Source organism: Entelurus aequoreus, linkage group LG02, assembly GCF_033978785.1.
Source record: "Entelurus aequoreus isolate RoL-2023_Sb linkage group LG02, RoL_Eaeq_v1.1, whole genome shotgun sequence".
Taxonomy (NCBI): Eukaryota; Metazoa; Chordata; class Actinopteri; order Syngnathiformes; family Syngnathidae; genus Entelurus; species Entelurus aequoreus.
The window spans coordinates 95,890,426-95,917,744 of record NC_084732.1 but is presented as its reverse complement, the minus strand read 5'-3'; the positions used below and the strand labels follow the sequence as shown (position 1 = coordinate 95,917,744).

Genomic DNA, 27,319 nt, shown 5'->3' with positions numbered 1-27,319 from the left:
TAAATTTTGAAACATAGTTTATCTTCAATTTCGAATCTTTAAAATTCTAAATTCAACCGAAAAAAAGAAGACAAAAATTTAAAAAATTTATGGAACATCATTAGTAATTTTTCCTGTTTAAGATTAATTTTAGAATTTTGATGACATGTTTTAAATAGGTTAAAATCCAATCTACACTTTGTTAGAATATATAACAAATTGGACCAAGCTATATTTCTAACAAAGACAAATCATTATTTCTTCTAGATTTTCCAGAACAAATTTTTTAAAATAAATTCAAAAGACTTTGAAATAAGATTTCAATTTGATTCTACAGATTTTCTAGATTTGCCAGAATAATTTTTTTGAATTTTAATCATAATAAGTGTGAAGAAATATTTCACAAATATTCTTCGTCGAAAAAACAGAAGCTAAAATGAAGAATTAAATTACAATTTATTTATTATTCTTTACAATTAAAAAAAATACATTTACTTGAACATTGATTTAAATTGTCAGGAAAGAAGAGGAAGGAATTTAAAAGGTAAAAAGGTATATGTGTTTAAAAATCCAAAAATTATTTTTAAGGTTGTATTTTTTCTCTAAATTTGTCTTTCTGAAAGTTATAAGAAGCAAAGTAAAAAAATTAATGAATTTATTTAAACAAGTTAAGACCAAGTCTTTAAAATATTTTCTTGGATTTTCAAATTCTATTTGAGTTTTGTCTCTCTTAGAATTAAAAATGTCGGGCAAAGCGAGACCAGCTTGCTAGTAAATAAATACAATTTAAAAAATAGAGGCAGCTCACTGGTAAGTGCTACTATTTGAGCTATTTTTAGAACAGGCCGGCGGGCTACTCATCTGGTCCTTACGGGCTACCTGGTGCCTGCGGGCACCGCGTTGGTGACCCCTGAAATATATATATATATATATATATATATATATATATATATATATATATATATATATATATATGTATACCAGCCTTTTCGAATAGAGAATATACATAAACATAAACATTTAATAGCCTTGTTACACAAATATGGGACGGGCCACTTTAAAAAGATGTGGCTGGCTGGCCACATAAATGATGTGGCGGACCACATAAAATGACATGCTGGTCCACATTAAAATGATGTGGCAGGCCACAATAAAAGGATTTGGCGGACCACAAAAATTGACATGGTGGGTCACCTTAAAATAATATGGCAGGCCACTTTAAAATAAGGTGGCTGGCTAAATAAAAAACGTGCCGGACCACGTAAAATGACGTGGGGGGGCATTTTAATATATAAGTGGTGGACTACTTTAAATGACATGCTGGTTTTGTGATGATAAAAAATATCGATCTAATCACTGTATCGACTAGATAATATAATAATTATAAATTGTATGTATATGTATATATATATATATATATATATATATATATATATATATATATATATATATATATATATATATATATATATATATATATATATATATATATCCTCACGAGGAAACCTTACCAAATCCATAAACTGTTATAAAATTTAGTAGATGGTGAGTTATTGCGAAGTATAGAAATGCCATATTTTGGCCAATTTTCCCAGGATATTTTCTATTTTTTGATATGCAAATGTTGATGCTCCTCTTAGACACACGTAATAAAGGGGTTTGTGAATTTACCTGATGTAGTTAGCCGCTAAATTAACCACAACATTGCCGTCGCATCACTGGTCTGATGTTTCCTAAAAAATACAGACTTGTCCAGTTGTTTACTGACGTAAACTATCCATGTTTAAATCACTTTTACTCCATATGAATATCGGTTATCGACCTCTTTGTCGACTAATAATCAGTATCGGCCCTGGAAAAACTTTTTGGATCAGTATCTACAATCAACCAAAAAAAAAGAGACATTGCTTTCTTAGCATAAAAGCCAACAGTTCACAAGTTTTCCAGACTTGAGACGTACTAGCATTGACAAGGTGGACAATTTTACCTCAAAATAAAAAATCTCGTCGAACTGCGGATTGTTGGTTTTCCTCTTCACTTTGGTCTTCTTTGCTTCTGACCTGAAAACAAAAGAAATAGACAACCAACCAATGTTAACTTCACTGCACTGTTGTTTGCAAGTTTACATTTACGTTACTGTCTTGCATGTTATTCTATGCCGGAAATTCTTTTTTTAGATTTACATAACCAGGAAACCTTAGTAGTTGGAGAATTGCTGGGTTGCAAACACGTGACACTGTTTACACTTACATTCAATATGGCTACCGTTCATTTCGCACTGATCTAAAAATAATGTGGTGGAGTGCATCCACACACTCTTAAGAATAAAGACTTTTTACAAGATTTAAAGGCCTACTGAAAGCCACTACTAGCGACCACGCAGTCTGATAGTTTATATATCAATGATGAAATCTTAACATTGCAACACATGCCAATACGGCCGGGTTAACATATAAAGTGCAATTTTAAATATCCCGTTAAACTTCCGGTTGAAAATGTCTATGTATGATGACGTATGCGCGTGACGTCAATGGTTGAAACGGAAGTATTCGGACACCATTGTATCCAATACAAACTGCTTTGTTTTCATCGCAAAATTCCACAATATTCTGGACATGTGTGTTGGTGAATCTTTTGCAATTTGTTTAATGAACAAAGGAGACTGCAAAGAAGAAAGCTGTAGGTGGGATCGGTGTATTAGCAGCTGGCTGCAGCAACACAACCAGGAGGACTTTGAGTTGGACAGCAGACGCGCTATCCGACGCTAGCCGCCGACCGCATCGATGATCGGGTGAAGTCCTTCGTCGCGCCGTCGATCACTGGAACGCAGGTGAGCACGGGTGTTGATGAGCAGATGAGGGCTGGCGTAGGTGGAGCGCTAATGTTTTTATCATAGCTCTGACGAGGTCCCGTAGCTAAGTTAGCTTCAATGGCGTCGTTAGCAACAGCATTGCTAGGCTTCGACAGGCGGCACAGCATTAACCGTGTAGTTACAGGTCCAGTGTTTGGTTCGGTGTCTCCTGATAGTAGTATTGTTGATCTTCTGTCTATCCTTCCAGTCAGGGGCTTATTTCTTTTGTTTCTATCTGCATTTAAGCACGATGCTATCACGTTAGCTCCGTAGCTAAAGTGCTTCACCGATGTATTGTCGTGGAGATAAAAGTCACTGTGAATGTCCATTTCGCGTTCTTGACTCTCATTTTCAAGAGGATATAGTATCCGAGGTGGTTTAAAATACAAATCCGTGATCCACAATAGAAAAAGGAGAAAGTGTGGAATCCAATGAGCCCTTTTACCTAAGTTACGGTCAGAGCGAAAAAAGATACGTCCTGCACTGCACTCTAGTCCTTCACTCTCACGTTCCTCATCCACAAATCTTTCATCCTTGCTCAAATTAATGGGGTAATCGTCGCTTTCTCGGTCCAAATCGCTCTCGCTGCTGGTGTAAACAATGGGGAAATGTGAGGAGCCTTTCAACCTGTGACGTCACGCTACTTCTGGTACAGGCAAGGCTTTTTTTATCAGCGACCAAAAGTTGCGAACTTTATCGTCGATGTTCTCTACTAAATCCTTTCAGCAAAAATATGGCAATATCGCGAAATGATCAAGTATGACACATAGAATGGATCTGCTATCGCCGTTTAAATAAAAAAAATTCATTTCAGTAAGCCTTTAAAGGGGTCATATTATGCGAAACCCCCTTTTCTCGTCAGTTGTTATCTGTTTTTGTGTATTTGTCATCCCCATAAGTGCCGAAATTGTGAATTGAAACAAGACATATTTTTAAAACAATTATCCTTGTTCCAAACAAGCCTTTTGAGATGTTCCCCAACTTGTGAAGTTTTGTGACGTCAGCAGATATTTCCGATAATAAAATTTTGCTCGATGATATATTGACCTCCAAATTATTGTTGATAAACGTTATTGTTGCCATCATTTTTTTTTAAACAAATTAACTACTGATAATACAAAATAATGACGCAAGTATACCCTTTAAAATGCAATAAACATGTATTTGTCTTATATTTTAACATTGTAATTGAAATGTCAACTTTTAAATACAAAGTTAAATAAAACAAACAAATAATAAAAATAAAATATACTCTGTAAGCCAAATTTTGCACTTGAAAAAAAAACACAACCAAAAGCAATAAAAAAAGACTTTTATTAATCCCACAATGGGAAATTACACGTTTCTCTGCTCCGTTTCATCAACTTTTTTCCCTTCATGGTGGACTATCTTTGGAACTCTGTAATAACTTTTTACAAGGAGGTGACTTGCAACCCAACAATATAATTGTAACAGAAACCAAGTTAGTTTTTCTACCTTCATTCAGTTGCGTTTTAGTCCTTACGATAAACTACACCATCCACTGCGATGGACCGAAATGGTCATATACTGTACACCAGGGGTCACCAACGCGGTGCCCGCGGGCACCAGGTAGCCCGTAAGGACCAGATGAGTAGCCCGCCGGCCTGTTCTAAAAATAGCTCAAATAGCAGCACTTACCAGTGAGCTGCCTCTATTTTTTAAATTTTATTTATTTACTAGCAAGCTGGTCTCGCTTTGCCCGACATTTTTAATTCTAAGAGAGACAAAACTCAAATAGAATTTGAAAATCCAAGAAAATATTTTAAAGACTTGGTCTTAACTTGTTTAAATTAATTCATTAATTTTTTTACTTTGCTTCTTATAACTATCAGAAAGACAAATTTAGAGAAAAAAATACAACCTTAGAAATGATTTTAGGATTTTTAAACACATATACCTTTTTACCTTTTAAATTCCTTCCTCTTCTTTCCTGACAATTTAAATCAATGTTCAAGTAAATGTATTTTTTTTTATTGTAAAGAATAATAAATAAATTGTAATTTAATTCTTCATTTTAGCTTCTGTTTTTTCGACGAAGAATATTTGTGAAATATTTCTTCAAACTTATTATGATTAAAATTCAAAAAAATTATTCTGGCAAATCTAGAAAATCTGTAGAATCAAATTTAAATCTTATTTCAAAGTATTTTGAATTTATTTTAAAATTTTTGTTCGGGAAAATCTAGAAGAAATAATGATTTGTCTTTGTTAGAAATATAGCTTGGTCCAATTTGTTATATATTCTAAGAAAGTGTAGATTGGATTTTAACCTATTTAAAACATGTCATCAAAATTCTAAAATTAATCTTGAACAGGAAAAATTACTAATGATGTTCCATAAATTATTTTTTTAAGTTTTTGTCTTCTTTTTTTCGGTTGAATTTAGAATTTTAAAGATTCGAATTTGAAGATAAACTATGTTTCAAAATTTAATTGTCATTTTTTTCGTGTTTTCTCCTCTTTTAAACTGTTCAATTAAGTGTAAATATCATTAATTATTAATAATAACATAGAGTTAAAGGTAAATTGAGCAAATTGGCTATTTCTGGCAATTTATTTAAGTGTGTATCAAAATGGTAGCCCTTCGCATTAATCAGTACCCAAGAAGTAGCTCTTGGTTTCAAAAAGGTTGGTGACCCCTGCTGTACACGCATATGTTTGTGATTCATACCAGAGCCACCTGTGTGTGTGTGCATGTTCTAACCTGGAAGGACCGAGTAGTGAGACAGCAGCGTAGGGATCACATTGGCCATTGACAATTGGAAGACCTTGGCACTCCAGCACTCTGCAGAGACACAAACACATCAGCGTTTAAAAAAACCAACAACATTTAGTACATACGGCTAGCCACACACCCACCCTCCTGTCACATAATAACCAGCCCCCAAGGAGTTAGCGATATCAAAATTGCACCAATTCACGCAAATTAAACCAATCCCAGTGAATTACGAAGTTTGTCCACTTCCTCGCATTTTTTGCCAAACTAATTTGTTTCAGAGCGGCACTCAAACTGTCCAGTCCCGCGGTTCTCAAAATGTTTTCACCAAGTACCACTTTAGAAAACACAGGGCTCTCTAAGTACCTCCGTAATGAGTTTTTGGGATCTTTAGGAGACCCTGGCCTGAAGACCGAAGGCTGCGCCTTGAAAATCATTGAATATGCTGAGGGGCCCCAGCATGTATCGTACGGAAAGTCGGGACTAAAATCTTAAAATCTATGCGAAATTTGACTGGAAGCCAATGAAGACTGGATAGAATGGGGGTAATGTGGGCAGTTCTGGGTCGCACCGGTATAAAGTCTGGCAGCCGCATTCCGAACAGTTTGAAGTCTCTTTAGAGTTGACGTGTTCAAACAAGCGAAAACAGAATTACAATAGTCAATGTGAGATGAGTTCAGCGCGAGAATGATCATTTCGAGATCCGATTTTGACAACTAATTTCTCACTTCGGAGATATTTCTCAGGTGATAAAAACAGTTTTGGGTCAGTTGACGACAGTGACCCTCCAAAGACATTGATTGATCAAACACAAGTTCATGGTTTCTGAGGCTACTTTTAACAGATGCACCCAGAGCACCAAGGAAGTTCTTGATCAGGGCGATCTTTTTATCTGGAGCAATGATCAGACTTTCTGTTTAGTTAAGAGTTTATCTGAAGGATATTCCAAGAAAACCAGTTAGAGGATACACATTCCAGGAACTCAGACAAAAAGTGAAACTTTGAATCATTGAAGAAGCAATACAGTTGAATATTATCTGCATAGAAATGATAAGAAAAACATTTAAAACTACAGATCAACCGACCATCAGGTACAACAAAAATAAAACAGGCCCCAGAACAGAGCCCGGGACAATTCCACATGACAGGTTCGACACATTCATTTAAAAGTAAAAAATATATAAAAAGTAAACCACTGGCGAACAGCACCAGAAACCCTCATCAGAGTCGATTAATCAGTGTACTGTGGTCCACCGTATCAAAGGCAGATGTCAAATCGAGTAAAACCAAAACTGTGTAGCGACCATCACCACGTCACTGGAATCTTTCAAAGGAGCAGTTTCTGTGGAGTGGATTGACCTCGATTCTTTTCTGTTACAAAGAAAATATTTTGCGCCCCCACCCACTCTCCACCGTGACTATGAATAGTATAATTTGTCAACCAAATTGTTAGAACTATACCTCTGCATAACATTGTGAGTTTATTGACATTAAAGGAAACAGCACACTGGTCTTTCCTCGTCTCCCCCCGTGGTTACAGTGAAGCTAGGTTAAGGTTTATTTTAGTACGGAAAAAAAGCATGTTCCCATGGAATCGCACCGCCCCCCCACCCCCCCAGAGGGGCCCGTCCAACTATTTGAGAAGGACTGACTTAAAGCCAGATTGATGTTTATCATAAAAATGATGGTGTTCCAACATTGAGGTTAGCTGCTAAGCTCTCACTTTTGACATGATGAAAAGTTTTGATATGGGTCAGTAATTTATAGGCTCCACCGGATCAAGAATAGGCTTTTCAAGAATGGGATTCAATACAGCATGTTTAAAAAAGCTGGGGGTCGAGCCAGACTAAAGTGAAAGGTTTTATCCAATTTTACCACCCAAGGACCGAAAAACGCCAAAAACATTTAAGAGCAATGGGGTAAGAACAATGGATGTGGGTTTCATCTTGCCCACTAAAACCTGAACATCCTGTAAGCCAGACCTGGGAAAATTACGGCCCGTTACGCTTTTCAACCCATCCTGCCGGACGTCTCCAAATTAGGGCTGCAACAACTAATCGATTAAATCGATTAAAATCGATTATAAAAATAGTTGCCGATTAATTTAGTCATCGATTCGTTGGATCTATGCTTTTAAAAAATAAAATAAAAATTTAAAAAAAGTTCTTTTTTTTAAAAATAAACCTTTATTTATAAACTGCAACATGTACAAACAGCTGAGAAACAATAATCAAAATAAGTATGGTGCCAGTATGCTGTTTTTTTTTCAATAAAATACTGGAAAGGATAGAAATGTAGTTTGTCTCCTTTATCCGATTATTAATCGATTAATCGAAGTAATAATCGACAGATTAATCGATGATCAAATTAATCGTTAGTTGCAGCCCTACTCCAAATATATACACTACCGTTCAAAAGTTTGGGGTCACATTGAAATTCCCTTATTTTCAATGAAGATAACTTTAAACTAGTCTTAACTTTAAAGAAATACACTCTATACATTGCTAATGTGGTAAATGACTATTCTAGCTGCAAATGTCTGGTTTTTGGTGGAATATCTACATAGATGTATAGAGGCCCATTTCCAGCAACTATCACTCCAGTGTTCTAATGGTACAATGTGTTTGCTCATTGGCTCAGAAGGCTAATTGATGATTAGAAGAACCTTGTGCAATCATGTTCACACATCTGAAAACAGTTTAGCTCGTTACAGAAGCTACAAAACTGACCTTCCTTTGAGCAGATTGAGTTTCTGGAGCATCACATTTGTGGGGTCAATTAAACGCTCAAAATGGCCAGAAAAAGAGAACTTTCATCTGAAACTCGACAGTCTATTCTTGTTCTTAGAAATGAAGGCTATTCCACAAAATTGTTTGGGTGACCCCAAACTTTTGAACGGTAGTGTATATATTTTTTAAACGTAACCATTGAAACTGGAGCCGGAGAGACGTGCATATGTTCTTAATATTCAGTGTTTTATCGTTCATATTTATTTTTATGTACATTCTTTTATTCAGCGAACAGGCTGTAAAATTCCATTCAGTTTTCAAAGTGGTCTGTCATACAATTTCAGCATTCTATCGGTCATATTGTGAGTTTTTCTATCGTGTTCAGCTTTTAACCTTTTCTCCGGCACTTTCGGAATTTCTTTCACTAATACTGAACAACCTACACATGTTTAAAGTGGTCATTAAAAAAGTGAACCAAGCACACAAACAGCAGAATGCGTGACACTTTTTTACAAATAAAATATTGTGTCAAAAACATACAGTCATGTTGAAAATCGGAATTAAAAGAATAAGACACGTACATTTTGTAATACAATCATCACTCCTGTGTTACACAGTGATTGACTGATGATTGTGTGACAATATTCACGGGTGTAATTCTTTTATTTCTGATTTTTAGGACACATTTTTACAGACCAACGTGGCAAAATAAACGCCCAGGTCTGCTGTAGGAAGACCTTGAGCACACAGGGGCTGATGTAGTGCACACGCTACCCAAGTGGGTCTGATACTGGCCCTCATTTTTTGCACTTTGTTTACAAAGAAGTTTAAAAAAAATCTATTACAGTCATCCTGTGTGCACACAAGCACATGCAACAAAATTTTCAATAGTGTAAAATAAGACTTTAGGGATAATGATGCAAAACCAAATGTGCACTGCAAAAAGTCAGTGTTCAAAAACTAGAAAAAAATAAAATAAAATTAGGGGTATTCTATTTGAATTAAGCAAAATTATCTGCCAATAGAACAAGAAAATTCGGCTTTTCAAGACTTTTCAAAACAAGCATAATTAACTAACCTCAATAAACCCAAAAATACCTTAAGAAAGTATATTCTCACTAATAACAAGTGCACTTTTCTTGGTAGAAAAAAAAGACCTTTTTGCTCAATATGTTGAAAAATATTCTTAAATGAAGTAAACACTAGTGCCATTTTCTTGACATAATGATATGCGCTCGACATTACATTTCTTGAAACCAGCAAACTTATACTAAAAACTAATTTATTGTTCTTAATGGAAAGGCAACAAGGCAACCGCTTGTTACTCTCGGGGTCTCCTATGGTCTAAAAACGCATTTTTCCATTGATAACATGACATCATCGCGCCAAGTGCGTGCACTTTCAGTCAATTAATGCGCATATATACAGCCCGGCCCCCGGCCAAGTTTTTTTTTTATTGTAATTTTGAAGAATTTATCTGAATGTGCATGAACTATTTCTGTTCAAAATTGTTTGAAATGTCACATGTTAAATGTTTAAATATTAACTGTCAGTTTACTGTACTGTGCCAACTGTACTACTTTATGGGTATGTATTTCCTATTGTTTCATTGAAAATAAAACAGCAAAGTCCATTTGGCTGTCATCTGTTTTAATTATGAGACACAATTGTGTCAAAGTCATGATTTTTGTTTTCATGCTTGAAATAAGAAATTATTACTTTGAAAAAGTAGTTTTATACTTGTGAGTGTTAATGACACAGCTTTGCAACAGTTGATATTCTAGTTTCAAGCATGTTTTACTCAATATTAGAGATGTCCGATAATATCGGCCTGACGATATTATCGGCCGATAAATGCTTTAAAATGTAATATCGGAAATTATCAGTATCGTTTTTTTTTTTTATCGGTATAGTTTTTTTAAATTAGATTTTATTTTATTAAATCAACATAAAAAACACAAGATACACTTACAATTAGTGCACCAACCCAAAAAACTTCCCTCCCCCATTCACACTCATTCACACAAAAGGGTTGTTTCTTTCTGTTATTAATATTCTGGTTCCTACATTATATATCAATATATATCAATACAGTCTGCAAGGGATACAGTCCGTAAGCACACATGATTGTGCGTGCTGCTGGTCCACTAATAGTACTAACCTTTAACAGTTAATTTTAGTCATTTTTATTCATTACTAGTTTCTATGTAACTGTTTTTATATTGTTTTACTTTTTTTTTTTATTCAAGAAAATGTTTTTAATTTATTTATCTTATTTTATTTTATAAATTAAAAAAAAAAGGACCTTATCTTCACCATACCTGGTTGTCCAAATTAGGCATAATAATGTGTTAATTCCACGACTGTATATATCGGTATCGGTTGATATCGGTATCGGTAATTAAAGAGTTGGACAATATCGGAATATCGGATATCGGCAAAAAGCCATTATCGGACATCCCTACTCAATATAGGTCAGGGGTCACCAACGCGGTGCCCGCGGGCACCAGGTAGCCCGTAAGGACCAGATGAGTAGCCCGCCGGCCTGTTCTAAAAATAGCTCTAATAGCAGCACTTACCAGTGAGCTGCCTCTATTTTTTAAATTGTATTTATTTACTAGCAAGCTGGTCTCGCTTTGCCCGACATTTTTAATTCTAAGAGAGACAAAACTCAAATAGAATTTGAAAATCCAAGAAAATATTTTAAAGACTTAGTCTTAACTTGTTTAAATAAATTCTTTTTTTTTTTTTACTTTGCTTCTTATAACTTTCAGAAAGACAAATTTAGAGAATAAATACAACCTTAAAAATGATTTTAGGATTTTTAAACACATATACCTTTTTACCTTTTAAATTCCTTCCTCTTCTTTCCTGACAATTTAAATCAATGTTCAAGTAAATGTATTTTTTTTATTGTAAAGAATAATAAATAAATTGTAATTTAATTCTTCATTTTAGCTTCTGTTTTTTCGACTAAGAATATTTGTGAAATATTTCTTCAAACTTATTATGATTAAAATTCAAAAAAATTATTCTGGCAAATCTAGAAAATCTGTAGAATCAAATTTAAATCTTATTTCAAAGTCTTTTGAATTTATTTTAAAATTTTTGTTCTGGAAAATCTAGAAGAAATAATGATTTGTCTTTGTTAGAAATATAGCTTGGTCCAATTTGTTATGTATTCTAACAAAGTGTAGATTGGATTTTAACCTATTTAAAACATGTCATCAAAATTCTAAAATTAATCTTAAACAGGAAAAATTACTAATGATGTTCCATAAATTTTTTAAATTTTTGTCTTCTTTTTTTCGGTTGAATTTACAATTTTAAAGATTCGAAATTGAAGATAAACTATGTTTCAAAATTTAATTGTCATTTTTTTCGTGTTTTTTCCTCTTTTAAACTGTTCAATTAAGTGTAAATATCATTAATTATTAATAATAACATAGAGTTAAAGGTAAATTGAGCAAATTGGCTATTTCTGGCAATTTATTTAAGTGTGTATCAAAATGGTAGCCCTTCGCATTAATCAGTACCCAAGAAGTAGCTTTTGGTTTCAAAAAGGTTGGTGACCCCTGATATAGGTCATAAAATCTCAGCTAGAAGCTGTAATATCTTACTGAGATCATTTAGGACCAAAACACTTAAAACAAGTAAAACACTCTAACATAAAATCTGCTTAGTGAGAAGAATGATCTTATCAGACAGAAAATCAGCAAATATCACCCTTATTTGAGATTTAATCTTACTTAGATTTCAGTTTTTGCAGTGTGAAAAAAAAGCTTTACTTCAGACCAAATGAATGAGCGCATAATTAGTGTGGAGGTGGCCACAGAAAATGAAAAAAAGACCATCAAATTAAAGCAAAAAGAAGCACTTGTTATTTATTCAGATGGAAATAATTGGCCAAACCTTTGATGGCGGCCTCAGTCCATTTTTAAAAAGGCTGACTGCAGCAATTGATGTGTGGGTACCGCTTGTTTTTCTTTTTACTGGGAGAAAATAGAAGTGTTTGTTTTAGCATGTTTTCATCATCCAAAAAAATGTGGTTTCTAAAATTAATGTTTGCCTTCTGCTCGATAAACGTGGAAAATATTCATCCGTCCCCATTGTTTATCTTCCTGTGTGAGCGCGGCCTGTCTAAAATTGTCCTGCTCCCGGCTGACATCATGCTGTAACGGGATTAGCGCCCGCGCATCACTTCCTGTGTGTCACCGTGATGCACTACGAGTCACACATCCTGATGAATAAAGCGGCGAATCGCAGCACATCCCTCAACAAAAACACACACACACACACACACACACGGACGCGGACACGGGTTCCTGGTAAGGAATAAGGGCTGGGTTAAGCGTCAGTAATGCCAGTGCACTTCCTGTCCAATAAGCTTGTTTATGTAACCCCTGCTTGGCCTACTATCTCTCATCGCTGCACTGAGCTTTTGACGTGCTGTACTCAGACCGCCAGACCGACATGTTTGTTTTGCTCCACGCTACTCATCTCATTGTTAGCGCGCTTGTTTGGTGCACTGAAAACACCGGCGCTCCTCTCCAAGCCCGGCTATGAATTCTATCACACTCTAAAGTGGCACAGAATATTATGCCGCTGATGAAGTGATATGATGAAAACAACGTAGAGGAAGGTTAACATTACGACAAATTATATTGATCAAATAACATCTAGAATGACATCTACAATTAAATCATTAGAACTGGCACTGTATTTCATAGCTACACAATTTCTGCATATGTCTTAAAGGCCTACTGAAAGCCACTACTACCGACCACGCAGTCTGATAGTTTATATATCAATGATGAAATCTTAACATTGCAACACATGCCAATACGGCCGGGTTAACATATAAAGTGACATTTTAAAATTCCTGGGAAATATCCGGCTGAAACATCGCGGTATGATGACGTATGCGCGTGACGAAGTCCGAGTAACGGAAGTTATGGTACCCCGTAGAATCCTATACAAAAAGCTCTGTTTTCATTTCATAATTCCACAGTATTCTGGACATCTTTCGCAATTTTTTTAATGAACAATGAAGGCTGCAAAGAAGACAGTTGTAGGTGGGATCGGTGTATTAGCAGCGGACTACAGCAACACAACCAGGAGGACTTTGTTGGAGCGCTAGCCGCGCTAGCCGCGCTAGCCGCGCTAGCCGCGCTAGCCGCGCTAGCCGCGCTAGCCGCCGACTTCACCTTGACTTCCTACGTCTCCGGGCCGCCAAACGCATCGGGTGAAGTCCTTCGTCCTTCTGCCGATCGCTGGAACGCAGGTGAGCACGGGTGTTGATGAGCAAATGAGGGCTGGCTGGCGTAGGTGGAGAGCTAATGTTTTTAGCATAGCTCTGTGCAGTCCGGTTACTAAGTTAGCTTCAATGGCGTTGTTAGCACAGCATTGTTAACCTTCGCCAGCCTGGAAAGCATTAACCGTGTATTTACATGTCCACGGTTTAATAGTATTGTTGATTTTCTATCTATACTTCCAGTCAGGGGTTTATTTTTTTGTTTCTATATGCAGTTAAAGCAAGATGCTATCACGTTAGCTCGTAGCTAAAGCATTTCGCCGATGTATTGTCGTGGAGATAAAAGGCAATGAATGTCCATTTCGCGTTCTCGACTCTCATTTTCAAGACGATATAGTATCCGAGGTGGTTTAACATACAAATCTGTGATCTACAATAGAAAAAGGAGAGTGTGGAATCCAATGAGCCAGCTTGTACCTAAGTTACGGTCAGAGCGAAAAAAGATACGTCCATCGCTGCCTCTCAAGTCATTCACTGTAACGTTCCTCATCTACGAATCTTTCATCCTCGCTCAAATTAATGGGGTAATCATCACTTTCTCGGTCCGAATCTCTCTCGCTCCATTGTAAACAACGGGGAATTGTGAGGAATACTAGCTCCTGTGACGTCATGCTACTTCCGGTACAGGCAAGGCTTTTTTTTATCAGCGAGCAAAAGTTGCGAACTTTATCGTCGATGTTCTCTACTAAATCCTTTCAGCAAAAATATGGCAATATCGCGAAATGATCAAGTATGACACATAGAATGGATCTGCTATTCCCCTTTAAATAAAAAAAAATCATTTCAGTAGGCCTTTAAGGCTTTGTTCAGTTTTAAATTTCAAACTTTTGGTATGTGATAAAAAAAAGCCTTGCCCCTACCGAAAGTAGCGTGACGACACAGGGGGAAGGACTGCTCATATTTTCCTATTGTTTACACCAGCAGCGAGAGAGATTCGGACCGAGAAAGCGACGATTACCCCATTAATTTGAGCGAGGATGAAAGATTCGTGGATGAGGAACGTTAGAGTGAAGGACTAGAGTGCAGTGCAGAACGTATCTTTTTTCGCTCTGACCGTAACTTAGGCACAAGCTGGCTCATTGGATTCCACATTTTCTCCTTTTTCTATTGTGGATCACGGATTTCTATTTTAAACCACCTCGGATACTATATCCTCTTGAAAATGAGAGTCGAGAACGCGAAATGGACATTCACAGTGACTTTTATCTCCACAACAATACATCGACGAAACACTTTAGCTACTGAGCTAACGTGATAGCATCGTGCTTAACTGCATATAGAAACAAAATAAATAAATCCCTGACTGGAAGGATAGACAGAAGATCAACAATACTATTAAATAGGGATGTCCGATAATGGCTTTTTGCCGATATCCGATATTCCGATATTGTCCAACTCTTTAATTACCGATACCGATATCAACCGATACCGATATCAACCGATATATGCAGTCGTGGAATTAACACATTATTATGCCTAATTTGGACAACTATGTATGGTGAAGATAAGGTACTTTTTAAAAAAAAATACAAAATAAGATAACTAAATTAAAAACATTTTCTTGAATAAAAAAGAAAGTAAAACAATATAAAAACAGTTACATAGAAACTAGTAATTAATGAAAATGAGTAAAATTAACTGTTAAAGGTTAGTACTATTAGTGGAGCAGCAGCACGCACAATCATGTGTGCTTACGGACTGTATCCCTTGCAGACTGTATTGATATATATTGATATATAATGTAGGAACCAGAATATTGATAACAGAAAGATATGGGGGGAGGGAGGTTTTTTGGGTTGGTGCACTAATTGTAAGTGTATCTTGTGTTTTTTATGTTGATTTAATAAAAAAAAACAAAAAAACAAAACAAAAAACGATACAGATAATAAAAAAAACCGATACCGATAATTTCCGATATTACATTTTAACGCATTTATCGGACATCCCTACTATTAAACCATGGACATGTAACTACACGGTTAATACTTTCCAGCCTGGCGAAGGTTAGCAATGCTGTTGCTAACGACGCCATTGAAGCTAACTTAGCAACCGGACCTCACAGAGCTATGCTAAAAAAATTAGCTATCCACCTACGCCAGCCAGCCCTCATCTGCTCATCAACACCCGTGCTCACCTGCGTTCCAGCGATCGACAGAGCGACGAAGGACTTCACCCGATCACAGATGCGGTCGGCGAGACGGAGAGAGTTAAGGTGAGTTCGGCGGCTAACGCGTCTGCTATCCATCTCTGTCTTCCTGGTTGTGTTGCTGTAGTCTGCAGCTAATACACCGATCCCACCTACAACTTTCTTCTTTGCAGTCTCCATTGTTCATTAAACAAATTGCAAAAGATTCACCAACACAGATGTCCAGAATACTGTGGAATTTTGAAATGAAAACAGAGCTTTTTTGTATTGTATTCAATGGGGTACCAATACTTCCGCATCAACTGATTCCGTCACGCGCATACGTCATCATACATAGACGTTTTCAACCGGAAGTGTGGCGGGAAATTTAAAATTGCACTTTATAAGTTAACCCGGCCGTATTGGCATGTGTTGCAATGATCAGACTGCGTAGTCGGTAGTAGTGGCTTTCAGTAGGCCTTTAATGTAAATAATTAGTTGAATAATTAATCTGTTTAATTATTATTAGTATATAAATAATTTGAATGATCACATATACAAATACACACAATTATTCATACATACAGGTATATACATACATACGTATGTACATTCATTCATACAAACCCCCAAACCAGTGAAGTTGTCACAATGATTTGCAAATCCTTTTCAACTTATATTCAGTTGAATAGACTGCAAAGACAAGACACTTAACGTTCGAACTGGAAAGCGTAGTTATTTTTTGCGAATATTAGCTCATTTCGAATTTGATGCCTGCAACATGTTTCAAAAAAGCTGGCACGGGTGGCAAAAAAGACTGAGAAAGTTGAGGAGTGCTCATCAAACACTTATTTGGAACTTCCCACAGGTGAACAGGCTAATTGGGAACAGGTGGGTGCCATGATTGGGTATAAAAGCAGCTCGGTCATTCACAAACAAGGACGGGGCGAGGGTCACCACTTTGTGAACAAATGCGTGAGCAAATTGTCCAACAGTTTAAGAACAACATTTCTCAACGAGCTATTGAAAGGAATTTAGGGATTTCACCGTCTACGGTCTGTAATATCATCAAAAGGTTCAGAAAATCTGGAGAAATCACTGCACGTAAGCGATGATATTACGGACCTTCGATCCCTCAGGCGGTACTGCATCAAAAAGCGACATCAGTGTGTAAAGGATATCACCACATGGGCTCAGGAACACTTCAGAAAACCACTGTCAGTAACTACAGTTCGTTGCTACATCTACAAGTGCAAGTTAAAACTCTACTATGGAAAGCCAAAGCCATACATCAACAACACCCACAAACGCTGCCGGCTTCGCTGGGCCCGAGCTCATCTAAGATGGACTGATGCAAAGTGGAAAAGTGTTCTGTGGTCTGAAAAGGCCACATTTCAAACTTTTTTGGGAAACTGTGGACGTGGTGTTCTCCGGACCAAAGAGGAAAAGAACCATCCGGATTGTTATAGGCACAAAGTTCAAAAGCCAGCATCTGTGATGGTATGGGGGTGTATTAGTGCCCAAGGCATGGGTAACTTACACATCTGTGAAGGCACCATTAATGCTGAAGGTTTTGGAGCAACATATGTTGCCATTCTAGCAACTTTATCATGGACGCCCCTGCTTATTTTAACAAGACAATGCCAAGCCACGTGTTACAACAGCATGGCTTCATAGTAAAAGAGTGCGGGTACTAGACTGGCCTGCCTGTAGTCCAGACCTGTCTCCCATTGAAAATGTGTGGTGCAATATGAAGCCTAAAATACCACAAGGGAGACCCCCGGACTGTTGAACAACTTAAGCTGTACATCAAGCAAGAATGGGAAAGAATTCCACCTGAAAAGCTTCAAAAATGTGTCTCCTCAGTTCCCAAACGTTTACTGAGTGTTGTTAAAAGGAAAGGCCATGTAACACAGTGGTAAAAATGCCCCTGTGACAACTTTTTTGCAATGTGTTGCTGCCATTAAATTCTAAGTTAATGATTATTTGCAAAAAAAAAAGTTGTTTCTCAGTTGGAACATTAAATATCTTGTCTTTGCAGTCTATTCAATTGAATATAAGTTGAAAAGGATTTGCAAATCATTGTATTCTGTTTTTATTTACGAATTACACAACGTGCCAACTTCACTGGTTTTGGGTAGAGATGTCCGATAATATCGGTCTGCCGATATTATCGGCCGATAAATGCTTTAAAATGTAATATCGGAAATTATCGGTATCGTTTTTTTTATCATCAGTATCGTTTTTTTATTTTATTTTTTTGTTTTTTTTAAATTAAATCCACATAAAAAACACAAGATACACTTACAATTAGTGCACCAACCCAAAAAACCTCCCTCCCCCATTTACACTCATTCACACAAAAGGGTTGTTTCTTTCTGTTATTAATATTCTGGTTCCTACATTATATATCAATATATATCAATACAGTCTGTAAGGGATACAGTCCGTAAGCACACATGATTGTGCGTGCTGCTGGTCCACTAATAATACTAACCTTTAACAGTTAATGTTACAAATTTTCATTAATTACTAGTTTCTATGTAACTGTTTTTATATTGTTTTACTTTCTTTTTTATTCAAGAAAATGTTTTTAATTTATTTATCTTATTTTATAAAAAAAATTTAAAAGTACCTTATCTTCACCATACCTGGTTGTCCAAATTAGGCATAATAATGTGTTAATTCCACGACTGTATACATCGGTTGATATCAGTATCGGTTGATATCGGTATCGGTAATTAAAGAGTTGGACAATATCGGCATATCGGATATCGGCAAAAAGCCATTATCGGACATCCCTAGTTTTGGGTTTTGCATAAGGTCATAAACTCACACCATGAACCACCTGCAAGAACAAACCGGTTGCTCGGCAACCAGCTATCCAAGCTGGAATAGTGTACGTGCATCACAAGCAATCATAAAGAAAGTCACGGCTCGTCTCCGCACTGAGGAAACTGGCGTAGTCAAAACTTCCAGGAGAATGTTTGCCAGGGGAAGCGAGATGAAAAGCAAGTTGTCAGCGGGACAGCATGAGCGGACTGCTTTTCACGCCAATCCATCCATTAGCGGATAGAGTGTGGAAGAAAGTGCGGGGGTGCACGTCCTCAGGCTAAACCACAGGTGACAGCAGCTGACAGGAAGTGGTGGCAAGTCTGGCCTTGCGATGTTGACGTATTACCAAACCGTGGCTGTGAGTTACAGAATCACATCCTGCTTGTTGACAGTCCGTCTTTTCTTGTCAATGCCACCTCCTTGTGTCACGTCCACTACAGTGGCACGGCACAGAGCACAACTTCGACAAGTCCGAACCGTTTCTGACGTGCGGAAAAGTTTTATTTGGGTTCTTCATCAGTTTGTAACCCAAATGGCAAACAAGATAACGTTTGAATGGCTGGAACCTCCATCCATCCATCCATTTTCTACCGCTTGTCCCTTTCGGGGCGGCGGGGGGTGCCGGAGCCTATCTCAGCTGCATTCGGGCGGAAGGCAGGGTACACCCTGGACAAGTCGCCACCTCATCGCAGGGCCAACACAGATAAACAGACAACATTCACACTCACATTCACACACTAGGGCCAATTTAGTGTTGCATCAGAGAACATTTCTGCTACATGTTGGTGTCAGTGCTCACGCTCCAAGAAGTGACGCGTCTCACCCAGGAAAAAAGTGTTGTACAGTATTACGTACTGACAATACTGAAAAAAGCAGGTACCGATGTATTTTTTGCGTGTTGGTATCAAAGTGTAAATACTTTTGACAACCCTAGTTGCATTGTGACTGAAAACTGAAATCAAATGAGTGCGACACAAATGTTCCTCGACACAATTGGGCGGAAGTCGACTGCGTGGTATTTGCTGCCGCATAACAAAACCAAACGACCAATTTCAGGTTAAACAATACCACTGGCTTGGAGGACGCAATAACAACAAAAAAGCGTGTGCCGAGCCTTACCGTGTGGCTAGTTTGTGGTTGATGACTCCACTGTCTGTGATGACTTCACTCAAGCGGAGCTCCAAGTGCACTTTTCCCTGCAAAAAACACACAGAAAAAATACTCTCGGTCATGGAGGTGTTTTAATTTTCAGTGAAAGTTAAGAGGAAATAAGCTAATAGATAATTATTTTTGGATTGGATTCTCCATTTTTTTGTACAGCTCTAGACAATAAGGGAATACATGAAGGGTGTCTGAAGTGCGGCCTGCAGCATATTCTTAAAATACTACTAAAAAAACATTTAAACATTTATTAAACGGGCAACGAAGTGTAAGAAAAAGTTGCAATGTTGACTCTAATAGTACAAAACTGCCATGCAGACTTTTTTTTCTTTAAAACTGTCATTGCTCAAAAAATAATAATGAATAAAAAATAATGTTGTTATGAATTATTGACCTATTGAAGGCTCCAATTACTTCACATAAAATAGTCCACTTTGAAATAATTTTTGGGGAAAATATTGCATATTTTATGTGTTTGCCATATAAAAAACTAAGTTTTATTTGACAAAAAAGGGCATAAAACAAACAAATAAAAAAATTTAAAAAATAAAAAAATAAATGTGATTGATGGATAGATCTGAAGTATATCTAGAGATATAAGTGTTAAAATAAAAATAAAAATACAAGACTTATTTTTAACACTTTTATGAGTGGGGCCCTTTTGGATCCCCAATAATTTTAGTGGGATTTTGATTTAAAAAACGATCGTTGCTCGAAAAATGTATAATGAATTAAAATCAATGTTATATATCATTGACCTATTTAAGGCCCCAATTACTTCCCATCAAATATTCCACTTTAAAATTTTGGGTGGGAAGGGAAATATTGCATGTTTTGGGTTTTCTGCCATAACAAAGGGGCTTTCTTTGACAAAAAGGGCATAAAACAAAAAAAAATTTTTTAATTTATATCGACAGATAGACCTGAAGTTGATCTAAGTGTTGAATAATATATATTAAAAAATAACATGACTTATTTTTAACATTTTTATGACCGAGACACTTCAAAGTCCCCAGGACCAAACTTCAGGGGAGCCCTAAAGGTAAAAAAAAAAAGGATATATATTGTAGTGGTTTTTAAAAGGAAAAATATCAAAATGGCCCTCAGTGGAAAAAGTTTGGCCACTCCTAACATACATTGTACGTCTAAAAAAAGAGTGTCCAAAGACCGTCCCGCGGGCCAAGTGCAGCCCGCCGGCATCTTCAATTTGGCCTACGAGACGACGGCACAAGTTCAGTTTGAGTTAAATTTCAATAAGCAACTTGGCCGTACAGGATGTTTTTTAATATTAAATTTAAATACCCATCACAAGCACAGCATTTACCTTTATGACCCAATCCAAACAACCTTCCCTATTCATGGTGCAGAAAAATACTTGGCCGTGCAGGATGTTTTCACATTTAATTTAAATACCCATCACAAGCACGGCATTTACCTATATGACCCCATCCAAACAACCTTTCCTAGTCACGGTGCAGGAAAAAAAATTCAACCAGCACAAAAAGTCAACACACATGGTCACACATAACACAACCTGCTATTTGAACAGTGTGGGTGTGAAAACTTCCCATCAACATACTATTTTTTTTTTTTTAATTACACCCATTTAAATCCATTGCAAGACATGATGGGAAAATGCAAAACACTCTCGCCACACTTATCCATGTTTGAGTTTTAGCTGCTTGATAGTTCTGATTGATTACAAAACTTTAAGGAGGTTGTCCCGGAAGTAAACAAGGTAGGAGTTGAACGTTCACATACTCTTAAATATTCACTTATAATAATTATTAATTACATATCCATTATATAAATATAATATGATAATTTGTAAACACACACACACATACATATATATTCATATATATTTATATATATATATATATATATATATATATATATATATATATATATATATATATATATATATATATATATATATATACACCGTATTTTTTATTTTTCGGAGTATAAGTCGCTCCGGAGTATAAGTCGCACCGGCCGAAAATGCATAACAAAGAAGGAAAAAAACATATATAAGTCGCACTGGAGTATAAGTCACATTTTTTGGGGAAATTTATTTGATAAAACCCAACACCAAGAATAGACATTTGAAAGGCAATTTAAAATAAATAAAGAATAGTGAACAACAGGCTGAATAAGTGTACGTTATATGAGGCATAAATAACCAACTGAGAACGTGCCTGGTATGTTAACGTAACATATTATGGTAAGAGTCATTCAAAAAACTATAACATATAGAACATGCTATACGTTTACCAAACAATCTGTCACTCCTAATCGCTAAATCCCATGAAATCTTATACGTCTAGTCTCTTACGTGAATGAGCTAAATAATATTATTTGATATTTTACGGTAATGTGTTAATAATTTCACACATAAGTTGCTCCTGAGTATAAGTCGCACCCCTGGCCAAACTATGAAAAAAACTGCGACTTATAGTCCGAAAAATATGGTACATATATATGTATATAGATACATATATGTATGTATATACAGTATATACATACATACATATATGTATACATATACATAAACATATATATATACATATATATACACACATATACATACACACACACACACACACACACACTTATATATATATATATATATATATATATATATATATATATATATATATATATATATATATATACTAGGGCTGCAACTAACGATTAATTTGATAATCGATTAATCTGTCGATTATTACTTCGATTAATCGATTAATAATCGGATAAAAGAGACAAACTACATTTCTATCCTATCCAGTATTTTATTGGAAAAAAACAGCATACTGGCACCATACTTATTTTGGTTATTGTTTCTCAGCTGTTTGTAAATGTTGCAGTTTATAAATAAAGGTTTATTAAAAAAATAAAAAAAATAAAAAAAAAAAAGCCTCTGCCCATGCGCATAGCATAGATCCAACGAATCGATGACTAAATTAATCGGCAACTATTTTTATAATCGATTTTAATCGATTTAATCGATTAGTTGTTGCAGCCCTAACATATACGTATATATACATATACATTGGCTTTTTTATCCCAATGCGGCCCCCAAACTCAAAAAGTTCGGACACCCCTGGTCTAAAATGTCAGTGATGTTAAAATTTACCTATTTAAAATTGTCAATCATCTCTTCTAAATGAATAATCCAGTTGAGTTCAGTTGAAAAAGGTGTCAGTTGTACATTTACAAGTAGTCACACAATCATTTGCTTATATGAAAACAGAACATTCAGTTTTTAGCAGAAGAAAGAATCACATCCAGCTGCTTCGCTCAGAGACTCATAAGACCGCTCATGGAGGGTAGTAAATCAGGAACTACAGTGATACCCATATGGTTTCATGCACCACGTGTGAGATTTACGGCTGTTATACGTCTTTAAATAGGCTCATTCCGAGCATAGAAGACACAGTCTTCCTTCATGAATCATTTGCACCAAACACAAACATGAAATGTGGTAAACAGGGAGGAAATAGTCGGATCCAGAACGTCATGCTGAGGTATTTCCACTCTGAAGTGATCGGAGTAATGACATAATGACAGTGTAGCCGTTAATTAACGGCATCAGTATGCAAACGCACAGGCGTCAGGCTCAGTGATCCGAGCAAAGGGAGGAAGAAAACAGACGAGGAGGCCAACAATGCGTCCTCTATTGACAAGAGAAGAGAGAGAGAGAGCGTATCTTCCGACTTCATTTGATCCGTCTCTCTTGCTTTCTGTCTATAACTCCCATTCTGTCACACGTCCTTCCGCTCCCCTCCTCCTCGGATGAATGTGTCTCTGTTTCACTATGGCGCTCCAGGGCGACACACACCCATCTGTCTGCAGATGTTCCCATTCAGACCGCGTGTGAGCGCATCTGTGCGGAACTACACGCCTCTGTGTGTGTGTGTGTGTGTGTGTGTGTGTGTGTGTGTGTGTGTGTGTGTGTGTGCGCTTCTGACTGTGCATGCATCTGTGTGGGTGGGTAAGAGCCGGACGGCTGAATAGTGAATAGCGGGACAGTAATACATGCGGGACAAGTGCAGAGATCAACCACGGGAAGCTAAATCCTGCAAAACAACTTCAGGAAACAGAATCAAGCAGTTTGGAAGTACTGAGTGCAACGATTCGTTTGAACAACCACTCCATTCCGAATTTGTGGTTGCTGTCTTGCCGATACGATTCAGAGACTATGTAATTTTTTTAGAACGATACAATCCGAAATGATTCATTGAGAGATTAACCACGGCACGCAAAATCCTGCGAAACAACTTCAGGAAATCAAGCACTTTGGAAGTACTAGGAGTGTAACGATTCGTTTGAACAACCACTCCATTCCGAATTGTTTTGGTTGCCGTCTTGCAGATACGATTCAGGGACGATATAATTTTTTAAAGAACGATTCAGTGAGAGATCAACCACGTGACGGTAAATCCGGCAAAACAACTTCAGGAAACAAAATCAAGCACTATGTGGACATACTAGGAGTGTAACGATTCGTTTGAACATCCGTTACATTACGAATTTTTTTGGTTGCCATTTTGCCGATTTGTTTCAGAGATGATATCATTTTTTTACAAAGATACAATTCGAAACGATTCATTGGGAGATCAACCGTGGGACGGTAAATCCTGCAAAACAACTTCAGGAAACAAAATCAAGAACTATGGAAGTACTAGTAGTGCAATGATTCGTTTGAACAAACATTCCATTACGATTCAGGGACGATATAATTTTTTTAGAACGATACAATCCGAAATGATTCATTGGAGGTTAACCACGGGACAGTAAATCCTGCAAAACAACTTCAGGAAAGACAATCAGGTACTTTGTAAGTACTAGGAGTGCAACAATTCGTTTGAACAACCATTCCATTCCGAATTTGTGGTTGCTGTCTTGCCGATACGATTCAGAGACAATACTTTTTTTTTTAGAACAATTCAGTGAGAGATCAACCACGGAAACGCAAAATCCTGCAAAACAACTTCAGGAAACAGAATCAAGCACTTTGGAAGTACTAGGAGTGCAACGATTCGTTTGAACAACCACTCCATTCCGAATTTGTGGTTGCTGTCTTGCCAATACGATTCAGAGACTATACTGTATAATTTTTTTTAGAACGATATAATCCGAAACGATTCATTGAGAGATTAACCACGGGACACAAAATCCTGCAAAACAACTTCAGGAAATCAAGCACTTTGGAAGTACTAGGAGTGTAACGATTTGTTTGAACAACCATTCCATTCCGAATTTTTTTGGTTGCCATCTTGCCGATAAGATTCAGGGACGATATAATTTTTTTTCGAACGATTGAGTGAGAGATCAATCATGTGACGGTAAATCCGGCAAAACAACTTCATGAAAGAAAATCAAGCACTATGGAAGTACTAGGAGTGCAACGATTCGTTTGAACAACCACTCCATTCCGAATTTGTGGTTGCTGTCTTGCCGATACGATTCAGAGACTATATAATTTTTTTTAGAACGATATAATCCGAAACGATTCAGTGGGAGATCAACCACGGGACGCAAAATCCTACAAAACAACTTCAGGACACAAAATCAAGCACTATGTGGAAGTACTAGGAGTGCAAGAATTCGTTTGAACAACCATCCCATTCCGAATTTTTTGGTTGCTGTTTTGCCTATACGATTCAGGGACGATATAATTTTTTTAGAACGATACAATCCGAAATGATTCATTGAGAGATTAACCACGGGACGCAAAATCCTGCAAAACAACTTCAGGAAATCCAGCACTTTGGAAGTACTAGGAGTGTAACGATTCGTTTGAACAACCATTCCATTCCGAATTTTTTTGGTTGCCATCTTGCCGATACGATTCAGGGACGATATAATTTTTTTCGAACGATTCAGTGAGAGATCAACCACCTGACGGTAAATCCGGCAAAACAACTTCAGGAAACAAAATCAAGCACTATGTAGACATACTAGGAGTGTAACGATTCGTTTGAACATCCATTACATTACGAGTTTTTTGGTTGCCGTCTTGCCGATACGATTCAGAGACGATACAATTTTTTAGAACGATACAATCCGAAACGATTCAGTGGGAGATCAACCACGGGATGGTAAATCCTGCAAAACAACTACAGGAAACAAAATCAAGCACTATGGAAGTACGAGGAGTGCAACGATTCGTTTGAACAACCACTCCATTGTGAATTTGTGGTTGCTGTCTTGCCGATACGATTCAGAGACTATATGATTTTTTTTAGAACGATATAATCCGAAACGATTCAGTGGGAGATCAACCATGGGACGCAAAATCCTACAAAACAACTTCAGGACACAAAATCAAGCACTATGTGGAAATACTAGGAGTGCAAGAATTCGTTTGAACAACCATCCAATTCTGAATTTTTTTTGTTGCCATTTTGCCCATTTGATACAAGGACGATATAATTTTTTTAAGAACGATACAATCCGAAACGATTCAGTGGGAGATCAACCACAGGATGGTAAATCTTGCAAAACAACTTCATGAAAGAAAATCAAGCACTTTGGAAGTAGTACGAGTGTAACGATTCGTTTGACCAACCATTCCATTCCCAATTTTTTGGTTGGCATCTTGCCGATACGATTCAGGGACGATATAATTTTTTTAGAACGATACAATCCGAAACGATTGAGTGAGAGATCAACCACGGGACAGTAAATCCTGCAAAACAACTTCAGGAAAGAAAATCAAGCACTATGTGGAAGTACTAGGAGTGCAACGATTCGTTTGAACAACCATTCCATTCTAAATTTTTGGTTGCCGTCCTGCCGATACGATTCAGGGACGATTTAATTTTTTTGGAACGATACAATCCGAAATGATTCAATGAGAGAGCAACCACGGGACGCAAAATCCTGCAAAACAACTTCAGGAAACAAAATCAAGCACTATGTGGAAGTTGTAGGAGTGCAACGATTCGTTTGAACATCCATTCCCTTCCGAATGTTTTGGTTGCTGTCTTGCCGATACGATTCAGGTACGATATAATTTTTTTAGAACGATACAATCTGAAATGATTCAGCGAGAGATCAACCACGGGACGGTAAATCCTGCAAACCCACTTCAGAAAACAAAATCAAGCACTATGTGGAAGTAGTTGGAGTGCAACGATTCGTTTGAACAACCGTCCCATTCCGAATTTTTAGGTTACCGTCTTGCCGATACGATTCAGGGACGATACCATTTTTGTAGAACGGTACAATCCGAAACAATTCAGTGGGAGATCAACGACGGGACGAAACTGTCTTTGAAAGGTCCGATATAAAGCAGGGTAGGGATGGGAATTGATAAGATTTTTCCAGTTCCGATTCCACTTTTGATTCTGCTGAATGATTCGGTTCTTTATCGAGTTTCTTATCGATTCTACTTTGGAAAAAAAAGATAACAAAAAGATGGATTAGCGTCATTTTTGTTCAGTTTGCAGTAGAGCTAACATAACCTCACAAAGTCAACAGTAAGATATCAAGCACACCTGTGAAGTGAAGACCATTTCAGGTGACTACCTCTTGAAGCTCATTGAGAGAATGCCAAGAGTGTGCAAAGCAGTATTCA

At 36.9% G+C, this 27,319-nt stretch overlaps 1 protein-coding gene across 1 annotated transcript in view; it reads right to left on the bottom strand.

The window, feature by feature from the left end:
- The window catches only part of rasa3 (RAS p21 protein activator 3), a 127,511-nt gene that overhangs the window by 35,419 nt on the left and 64,773 nt on the right, over positions 1-27,319 (bottom strand). The window contains 3 exon segments of the mRNA XM_062035508.1: positions 1,967-2,039; positions 5,556-5,636; positions 19,690-19,766. Of these exon segments, the coding sequence (XP_061891492.1) occupies positions 1,967-2,039; positions 5,556-5,636; positions 19,690-19,766 (231 nt within the window).